Source organism: Hemibagrus wyckioides, linkage group LG27 (assembly GCF_019097595.1).
Source record: "Hemibagrus wyckioides isolate EC202008001 linkage group LG27, SWU_Hwy_1.0, whole genome shotgun sequence".
Taxonomy (NCBI): Eukaryota; Metazoa; Chordata; class Actinopteri; order Siluriformes; family Bagridae; genus Hemibagrus; species Hemibagrus wyckioides.
In genome coordinates this window covers 15852059-15862058 of record NC_080736.1, presented here as the reverse complement: position 1 = coordinate 15862058, position 10000 = coordinate 15852059, and the positions used below count along the sequence as shown (strand labels likewise).

At 41.9% G+C, this 10000-nt stretch overlaps 3 protein-coding genes across 6 annotated transcripts in view; 2 read left to right on the top strand and 1 right to left on the bottom strand.

Moving 5' to 3' along the window:
- ftcd (formimidoyltransferase cyclodeaminase) overlaps positions 1–1241 on the bottom strand; it is a 13693-nt gene extending 12452 nt beyond the window's left edge. For all 3 annotated transcript variants that reach the window (XM_058381521.1, XM_058381522.1, XM_058381520.1), the window contains exons 1-2: positions 1082–1241; positions 663–846 (exon numbers count right to left, since the gene is read on the bottom strand). In XM_058381521.1, the coding sequence (XP_058237504.1) occupies positions 663–846; positions 1082–1135 (238 nt within the window). In that variant the 5' untranslated portion in view covers positions 1136–1241. The remainder of the gene's footprint in view (positions 1–662; positions 847–1081) is intronic.
- Positions 1242–3934: 2693 nt separating this feature from the next.
- cnot9 (CCR4-NOT transcription complex subunit 9) lies at positions 3935–8349 on the top strand. Its single transcript, XM_058381525.1, has 8 exons — positions 3935–4115; positions 4741–4920; positions 5636–5751; positions 6003–6112; positions 7221–7330; positions 7455–7553; positions 7650–7741; positions 7966–8349. Exons 1-8 carry the CDS (start codon positions 4098–4100, stop codon positions 8132–8134), a joined length of 894 nt encoding a protein of 297 aa, XP_058237508.1. The 5' UTR covers positions 3935–4097; the 3' UTR covers positions 8135–8349.
- A 222-nt stretch (positions 8350–8571) lies between these two features.
- The window catches only part of plcd4a (phospholipase C, delta 4a), a 32827-nt gene continuing 31398 nt past the window's right edge, over positions 8572–10000 (top strand). For both annotated transcript variants that reach the window (XM_058381511.1, XM_058381512.1), the window contains exon 1: positions 8572–10000. This exon is cut by the window's right edge and continues 458 nt beyond it. The gene's annotated coding sequence lies outside the window, so the exon portion shown is untranslated.

Sequence of the window (10000 nt, the reverse complement as noted above, 5' to 3'; positions counted from 1 at the left end):
ATCAGGATCCGCAACTACAAGGTTCTGCAACAGCTTCATCTTCCCCCGGAACACCCTGGTGCCACCCATCACCTTGCTCCCACCTCCTTAACTGTGCACTATGGACATTAACGGTCACTCAATGGACATTAACACGCACTCGCACTCAGACACTTTACTGTGCACTAAAAATGCACACTGGACGTTGTAGCACATCTGCAGACATCTGCACTCAGGGACTGTTTACTATAGACATCCGCTCATTCTGTTAAAATATGCAGACTGGACATTGCACACGGTCACCTCTGACTGTGCACTCGCATTTCTACCTCATATTTAACTCCATTATATTTAATCTTCACTCTTTATTTATCTTTAATCTTTACTCTTACTGTTGCACCTTGGTCCGTTAGTAACGACATTTCCTTCTTTTCTATACTGTGTATGTGGAAGCATGACAGTAAAGCTTGAGTTTTGTTTCCTTTTAGATCTTCTTCTCATTTCAAATATTATATTATTAAACAAATATTAATCAGGTAATGTTTTATGTTTTTATAAAGTATTCTAAAACATTTTTTTGTTCGCTAATTTAACGCTAATCTAATTTTTACTGTATTTATTTTGAACATGCTAGAGTACTGCTGTTTGTGTGTGTGTGTATGTGTGTTTGTGTGTGTACACACCCTTGTGCTTGGTCATGTCGATGAGGGTGAAGGCAGCATGTGCGGCGTTCAGCGCTCCCTCCACCACGGCCTGTGGAGAGCCCACGAAGGTGTAGACGGTGCGGTTAGTGGAGGCTCCGGGGTCGACGTCCAGCACGCTGCAGCCCCCTGTGGCAGAAATGGCATCGGCGATGGCCTTAATGACCTGTGCAGGAGGAACACAGTCAGTCCTACAGCAGGAACTACAGGGTGAACTACAGGGTGAGGTTTAGATTCTGCACAATCCACATCTCCTTTCTGTATTTTAAACAAGATTACAGATTTCTGGAAGTTACATGGCATGTGTTTTATTTTACTAAATTCTGTTCTTATAATAATTATTATAACGAATGAAATATTGCACTTGAAGCAAATATCTAACGCTCATTGTATGATTTTACCTCTTTATCTCGTCCCTCTGAGAAATTGGGCACACACTCCACCAGTTTGGCCATGACTGCACTCGGACGGAGACGCTCACACACACACACACACACACACACACACACTTGCACACTGAGGCTCTGTAGGGTTTCTCTCTCAGTGAAGCGGTCAGGGTCCTTCAGAAATCATTAACTCCTCCTGCAACGATTGGCCTGTCAGTAGAGATAACACACTTCTTTATACACACACACACACACACACACACACAGAGTTCTGTCAGGGCTGAGACGATAATACACATGTTGAAGTTAAATGTTCAAATCACATTCAAATCTCTCAGCTACTGAACAAGTGTTCTTTTTAGGCATTATAAATAGGGCACATTACTACACCTACACTATATTGCCAAAAGTATTGGGACACCCCTCCAGATCATTGAGTTCAGGTGTTGTTTTTCAGGGGCTGGGCTCGGCCCCTTAGTTCCAGTGAAAGGAACTCTTAATGCTTCAGCTTCATACCAAGACATTTTGGACAATTTCATGTTCTTTATGGGAACAGTTTGGGGATGACCCCTTCCTCTTCCAACATGACTGCACACCAGTGACCAAAGCAAGGTCCATAAAGACATGGATGAGTGAGTTTGGTGTGGAGGAACTTGACCGGCCTGCACAGAGTCCTGACCTCAACCCCATAGAACACCTTTGGGATGAATTAGAGTGGAGACTGTGAGCCAGACCTTCTCATCCAACATCAGTGCCTGACCTCACAAATGTGCTTCTAGAGGAATGGTCAAAAATTCCCATAAACACACTCCTAAACCTTGTGGAAAGCCTTCCCAGAAGAGTTGAAGCTGTTATAGCTGTAAAGGCAGACGTCCCAAAACCTTCGGCAATATAGTGTACCTAGGCGGCCTAAACCTGAATTAGGACACAGAGATGGTGATGTACCTTGAACAAGACATGTTTACACTTATAAAAGAATATTGTTTTAGAAAGTAAAATTCTAAAATGATCAACACATTAGTATTTGAGAGTTGATAATACTCGAGGTTATGAAATGGTATTATAATAATAAGAACCTCTACAGCTCTATAGGTGTCCCTTAATGGTTCTAAATAGAACCGTCTAACACCTTGTGCCCCACAGAACGGAATGTGCATGATATGCTGCTGCTATTATTATTATTATTATTATTATTATTATTATTATTATTATTATTATTGAATGATTCCTGATCCAACTCAGATCCCAGGTCACACTAACGCTCCACTCCTCCTCACTGTAACGGTTCTCTGATCTTCACACAGTTTAATAAATGACTCTTTAATCTCCTCAAAGTGTTGCATCACATCCCTGAAAACAAACAGGGCCTCTGCTGCAGTGGTTAATGACTGATTTAAAGAAACTGACCTGCCTTTTGGGCAACCTTTCAGTAATGCTGTTGATGTAACAGTGTCTCTTCTTTATCGCAGACATGAACAGTCCTCAGATACACTCACACCGGGTTCAGGAAATTTAACCACACTTACAATCAAGTTCTATTGATTAGAAAAGAACATGACGCCAGATCGCAGTGCCTTCTGGGTAAGCTGAGGTCCTCTGAAATCTACACACTGACCTTATTATCTTAAAAAAAAAGACCCCAGTAACTCCCCATAGAGTATGTGTCCTCCTGAGGCATGTGATCTTCTCAGATGTTCCACCAGATTGCACGTTAATTCCACATTACCGTCGATCTACAATCACACACATATATATATATATATCTGAAGAGAAGCACACTAGTGTAGTTTTTACTGTGCCAAGGTACTGTATATCCTCAGAGAAATGTGCATTAGTGCATTGGTCATTATTAGACTGTTATTAGTGTCATTTGTAAATATAAAATCTGTCTATAGCACTAAAACCTTCACTATTCTATGACTTCCATTTATGTAGCGTCCTGCTTTAACTTCTGTAACTGTTTATGTACCAAAAAAGCAGCTTTATTTCTTTTATTTCATTTTTATTTCAGTGTGAAATCATTTTCTTCACCTATCCGAGCACGTTAGGAAGCTGGGGTCAGAGCACATGGTCAACCATGAGTACAGAGGGATCAGGGCCATGCTCAAGGGCCCAACAGTGGCAGCTTAGCTGATAAACAACCCGAATGTGCATGTAGATAACTTATACTGTCTTTTTGACATGTTTTCATGAATTATGTTCAATCAGAATGTTAACACTTATAGTTTGGACAAAATATTTGGGCAAATCATAAAATGAGGTTGTTGTTTTTTTTAACATCACTATATAGACTTACATTAGCTTATTTCAGACACTTGACCTTTCCAAAATGGCGGACAGGTTGACCTGCCGCTCTAGCTAGCCACAGCGGCTAATCTTTTCTTTCGTATGCGTGTGACTACCGCCACCTGCTTCAGAAACGGTCAACAGCAAGTTGCGGAAGCGGAAATGAGTTAATATTTCTGCATTTCCGCTACCACCGTTCCGAAGTGGGTTTTTAAAAATGGGTTTGTGGTTAACAGTATATTTTCACATTTTATTCTGAAACATAAAATTAAACAGAAATAACCCACTCGTGATTTTTAAAGCTTTTAAGTGTCTTGAAAAAATGGCTGCTAAAGCATAGCTAAATGGTACTGAGGTTTGTCGCGGATATTAAACGTCATCACGCCGTCAACAGAAAAACTCCTCTATTATAAGTTCGTTGTGTTAATATTCACAAACTGAAACTTTTCATTCATTCAGATTCATGCACAAAACAGCACAGTGGATTCTTATCAGGGAACAATAAATAAATCAATCAATCAATCTTGAGAGTTGTCAGAAGCTTAGTGCTGGTGACGTTGAAATCAGTCGACGGTGGTGTAGTCCGATTGTAGCCTAACGTTAGCCTCGGCTAAACCTGTGGCGCTTGCGCGAGCGTTTGTTTTCGCCACAGCGGCTTTCTTCATGAAAACTCTAGATATTTCCAGTGAGGAGTGAAAAAGGTGCGAATTAACTGCTGGAGTCAGGTTTAAAAACGGTTCACAACATGCTGGCCACAGGAGCGGTGAGTACCGGAGAGGAAATTTAACCATATCATCTAGTTTTCAACAACTGTATCGGTGTCAGGGCCTGTTTACTGTTAGCCCTTTAGCATTAGCTTGCTAACTGACTTTCGGCTATCCAGCTTAATACGTCGCGAGACATTTGTTTTAAATTAAGAAGCGTGATTGAAATTTTTAAATATATATTTCTTCTGAATTTGTTATACTGGGTCCAGTTAGCTAGCCTTTACTTAAGTATTCGCTTTGCAGATGATACTTTTTATTTAAGCTAAGGTTTGCACAGTGGTTCGAGTATGTATATGCGCGCGTGCATCATCTCTAAGAGACATAAAGATGATAAAATCATCGTCGTGAATAATTTGTTAAGCGGTTCTGATAGCTTGGACAGGATCTCAGGATATGTACACTGCTTAGGGTGACTTCACAGGGTATGTAAATAGACTTGCATTAAAGTGTAAGGCATGACTTTTCCAGAATGTTCCATGTGACTTTCTTTCCCTGGAGATTTCCGTCTTCTTTTATTTCTTTCCAGGAGAGATGCACAGCTTTTAGAGAGAGAGGTTGTGACTCCACTCCAGGCTGTTTGGCTTTGGTTTATTTATTCAGAAGTGTGTTCTTTCCCTCCAGGCGGTGAGCACAACCATGGCACAGGTGGATCGGGAGAAGATTTACCAGTGGATCAACGAGCTGTCCAGCCCGGAGACCCGTGAGAACGCCCTGCTCGAGCTCAGCAAGAAGCGCGAGTCCGTCACCGACCTGGCCCCCATGCTCTGGCACTCGTGTGGCACCATCGCCGCACTTCTTCAGGTTCTGACCCACAATCCACTCACTTTCTGTTGGAAATGTAGTGCACTGTGTAGGACGTAGGGGTACTTATTGTTTAGTGCACTGTGAAGGCTTCTAGACTGTGTGTGGTGTACACGTGATATCACAGTTAGGGAGGAAGTGGAGTCCAAATGCCTGTTGGTTATGAAGTGCACTTCGTAGGGCTTTTGCCCTTGTACCAGGCTTTGGAGGGACCCTGAATAATCAAACTCACTATATACACATCTTAGTCTATATAGAAGTATTTTATAGGAGTAATGTTCAAATGCCTATTGGGGAGGAAGTACACCACATAGGGTCATTATTTGATATTCATATCCTATTCAGTCCATATAGCAGATTCTGAAATATCGCTCCTGGACCGCTAATGCACTACTTACAAGCTGGTACATCATACTTTGAATATAGAGCATTTATCCTTATATGAAATTTCCCAAGTGTACACTATATAGTGCACTATATGTGTAATTTGGATATATTTGAGACCCATCCCTTACCTGGGGACTTCATTAGGGAGAGCAGATGGGTGGATTCCAGTTCTCTATTGGTCAGCTAGTGCTCTACATGGAACCCTCTGTAATTTATTTATTTAAAGATTTCGACGCAGGATACCGAAGTGCACACACTATATGGTGTCCAGGAGCATGATGTTTGTTCCATTTCCTAATTCTAAAAAAATTGTTGAAATTTTCTGCAGGAAATCGTGAACATCTACCCCTCGATTAACCCCGCAACACTGACGGCTCATCAGTCCAACAGAGTGTGTAACGCGCTGGCGCTGCTGCAGTGTGTGGCCTCACATGTGGAGACACGGTAATCGGCACACACACATACTGACTACACCTACAGCTGAATTCTCAGTACTGAGAGATCTGGATGTGTATTTCACATGGCTTGTGATATTGTGCTGATGATTAAGGTGTGATGTATCGAGCTCTGTTAAGACTCGATCTGTTGTACTGTTAGGAAACCATGTGGTGATTGGTCTGAGAGAACATCATGGTCTGTGTTTACTTGCATACCTTTTGGAAAGCATTAAATGTGTGTGTGTTCGTTCTTTCCAGCTCTGCGTTCCTGGCGGCTCACATCCCCCTGTTCTTGTACCCATTTCTTCACACTGCCAGTAAAACAAGACCCTTTGAGTATCTTCGCCTCACCAGCCTCGGAGTCATCGGTACTTCATTTTAACCTCATCTAAGTGATCGAATGTTCACATGTAGCAGTCTTAAATTCTGGACTGGTCAGAAGGTTAATACCAGTTCTGAATACTGTCATAACATGAACTGATGTGTAATTTTAAAAGTTACACATTTGATTTGTTTGAAAGATAATTCCCCAGAAGTAGAATCGTACACGATATTGACAAAAGTATTGGGACACCCCTCCAAATAATTACTTTCAGGGGCTGGGCTCGGCCCCTTAGTTCCAGTGAAAGGAACTCTTAATGCTTCAGCTTCATACCAAGACATTTGGGACAATTTCATGCTCTTTGTGGGAACAGTTTGGGGATGACCCCTTCCTGTTCCAACATGACTGCACACCAGTGACCAAAGCAAGGTCCATAAAGACATGGATGAGTGAGTTTGGTGTGGAGGAACTTGACCGGCCTGCACAGAGTCCTGACCTCAACCCCATAGAACACCTTTAGGATGAATTAGAGTGGAGACTGTGAGACAGACCTTCTCATCCAACATCAGTGTCTGACCTCACAAATGTGCTTCTAGAGGAATGGTCAAAATTTCCCATAAACACACTCCTAAACCTTGTGGAAAGCCTTCCCAGAAGAGTTGAAGCTGTTATAGCTGTAAAGGGCGGGACAACTCCATATTACATTCATGTGCATGGAAAGGCAGATGTCCCAGTTTTGGTCTTTCTCACAGTCTTTGGGATGAATTAGAGCGGAGACTGTGAGCCAGACCAAAACTGGGACGTCTGCCTTTCCATGCCTTTCTATGGGGTTGAGGTCAGGACTCTGTGCAGGCCGGTCAAGTTCCTCCACACCAAACTCACTCATCCATGTCTTTATGGACCTTGCTTTGGTCACTGGTGTGCAGTCATGTTGGAACAGGAAGGGGTCATCCCCAAACTGTTCACACAAAGAGCATGAAATTGTCCAAAATGTCTTGGTATGAAGCTGAAGCATTAAGAGTTCCTTTCACTGGAACTAAGGGGCCGAGCCCAGCCCCTGAAAAACAACACCTGAACTCAATGATCTCGATTTTGAATACAATATAGTGTATTACTTTTGCAAAAAAATGTTTAAAAAATGGTGTGTGTTATAGGGGCGCTGGTAAAGACAGATGAACAAGAAGTGATTAACTTCCTGTTGACGACAGAGATCATTCCCCTGTGCCTGCGGATCATGGAGACGGGCAGTGAGCTCTCAAAAACGGTACCTGCAGTCTCAGCAGCTAAACATTGATGCAAATCATCCATGCAAATATTAATTTATTCATCATAAACACATTACCATTGTGGTGTATCCAGCAGCATGTATAACTGTTTTGTTGCTGCAGGTTGCAACATTCATTCTGCAGAAGATCCTGCTGGATGACACGGGCCTAGCCTACATCTGCCAGACCTACGAGCGGTTCTCTCACGTCGCCATGATCCTGGTGAGGTCCTAAGTTCTCCACAAACACAACATCTTTGATTGTCATTTTAATGGTGGTGATGTTGGTGTCTGTCTTCTGATGGGTTGTCTACCTCAGGGAAAGATGGTGCTGCAGCTGTCTAAAGAGCCATCAGCTCGGCTGTTGAAGCACGTCGTGCGCTGTTATCTACGGCTCTCAGATAACTCCAGGTGAGCAGCTGCACCTGAACCGTATCTAACAGTCTCATTCTAATGGTTCCTGATGGACACACGCCATGCCACGCCTCCTTCACTGGAACTGACACTTTATTTTTAATCAGCATTTCTAATCTGATCTATGCAGTAATCTGAAGGTTATTATTACTCATTAATTATGAGACATTAAGAGAAAGCACACTTCTGACCGGCGGGACTTGTTACGTTTTCCTTTTCAGAGCGAGAGAAGCTCTTCGTCAGTGTTTACCAGACCAGCTGAAGGACACAACGTTCGCACAGGTGCTGAAGGACGACACAACCACAAAGCGCTGGCTCGCTCAACTGGTCAAGAACCTGCAGGAGGGACAGGTTACAGACCCACGTGGCATACCACTACCTGCCCAATAACACACACACCATTCAGAAACAGGGTCTCTTGCTGACAGGAATTTTTTTATCTCACACACACACAGAGTGGACTGATCTCATGTACAAGGGCACTTACACATGAGTTATTTTGCCAATATTTAAAAAGTTTAATGTTGGTTATTATTAGTTTTTGGAAATGTTTCAGTAAATTCTGCTGGCTGTTTGACCGGAACCAAAATGTAGTCATGTTTTTCTACATTGTGTGGATCCCCCTCTCTCTCTCTCTCTCTCTCTCTCTCTCTCTCTCTCTCTCTCACACACTCACACACACACACACACACTCACACACACTCACACACACACACACACACACACACACACACACACACACACACTATTTGAATGCTGTAAAATAAAATCACTGTGCTTGTCATCTTGCATTTTCTCATATTCAAACCATGGGATTAGCGAGGGTCAGGGGGCAAAATAGTCACCGGCTGAGAAGTAGCAACATGGCATCTCACTTGGACACAACACTTTGGGGTCATGCTTTTAGAGTAAAATAATCAAGCAGAATTACTGTTATTTTTTTCGACGTGATTATTTTCCTGTAACAGCATGTCACAAAGTGTTTTATTCTTCTCGAGCCGAAACAGTTTGCCAAAAATTACAACTTTTATTATTAAAGAATGGCCTGTAGTACATTTTCTCTGTTTATAGCTACATTGAATGTTGTAGGATGTCTGCAAAACGGGTCACTTGGAAGGTCACTTCAACGTTTGGAAAGGCGACTGTCCAGAAGCGTGTTTAAAAACAAGAGCTTGTAGTGCGCTGCAGTTTAAAGAACTAAAGTTTGTGTTAGTAAAGTGTGTCAGATGAGTGAGCCACAATCGATAGATTAAATTTTTTTTAGTTTTTGGATTAAAATGAGAACTTATGAAGAGTTTAAAGCACTTGAAATATTGTGTTGTGTCTGTGTAAGTGATTATCAGGACATGCTTGGATGTGGAGGATCAGGTTTGAGGTTCACCGCTTGTAATGGAAAGTAAGTGTGTGTGTGTGTGTGTGTGTGTGGGGTCTTAGCATCCAGTCAAGGGTTCCCCAGTTCAAAGATGGCTGCTACTGTGTGTGTGTGTGTGTGTGTGTGTAAGTGGAGCTGGGAACCTGAGCTTGTCTGTGTTTTATTGATATGCTGAAACCTGATCAGGAGCTGATGGAGGGGGAAGAGACCCTGCTGCAGCCAACGAGTGTGTTCATACACTCTCTCTAAAAGTGTGCTGTTTATGTAAAATGCTCTTCCAGCAGTATGAGGATGAATATTCAGAATATTGTAATTACCCCTGGGGTGTGTTTAGGGAGAGGTGTGTTTAGGGAGAGGTGTTTGATGAGGTAGCTGGTGATAAAGCCCAACAAACATCAGCACAAAGTCTTTTAATTCCTGATTAAGGAAATAGAGAGAGAGTGAGAGATTTATTATTATTATTATTATTATTAATGATATTTATTGTTATTGATGGATTTACATTAAGGACTAACTTTTATTTGCCCTTAATATTTAGCAGTATGTCCCACTGTCTCAGGAAGAAGTGACCGACTCTGATCTCTATAAAATGACCCACATATCACATTCTACAATCGTGAGTTTAATGAGGGAAAAAAGTTTAATTTTCCCTTCAAATATAATGTCCATGTTTCTCTAGTTTAGTCATGTGATTCACTCCCGCTGGTTTAGAGGTGTACTGATAACTAAATTAACTAAAAAAACAACAAAAAATAGCAACCTTTTATTGTCATTTAGAACTTTTTTTGTGGTCAGCTTCCGGTTTGATCCAGACCACGCCCTCTTATGTGACGTCACGTTAATCATGAATCATTTCAATATCATGAGCGCAGTACAGTAAATTG

Bases quoted from the DNA above. Each gene is read 5' to 3' on its own strand.
- cnot9 (XM_058381525.1), top strand. The intron at 4,921-5,635 runs GTTCTGACCCAC...AATTTTCTGCAG, and splicing joins CCATCGCCGCACTTCTTCAG to GAAATCGTGAACATCTACCC. The intron at 5,752-6,002 runs GTAATCGGCACA...CGTTCTTTCCAG, and splicing joins GCCTCACATGTGGAGACACG to CTCTGCGTTCCTGGCGGCTC.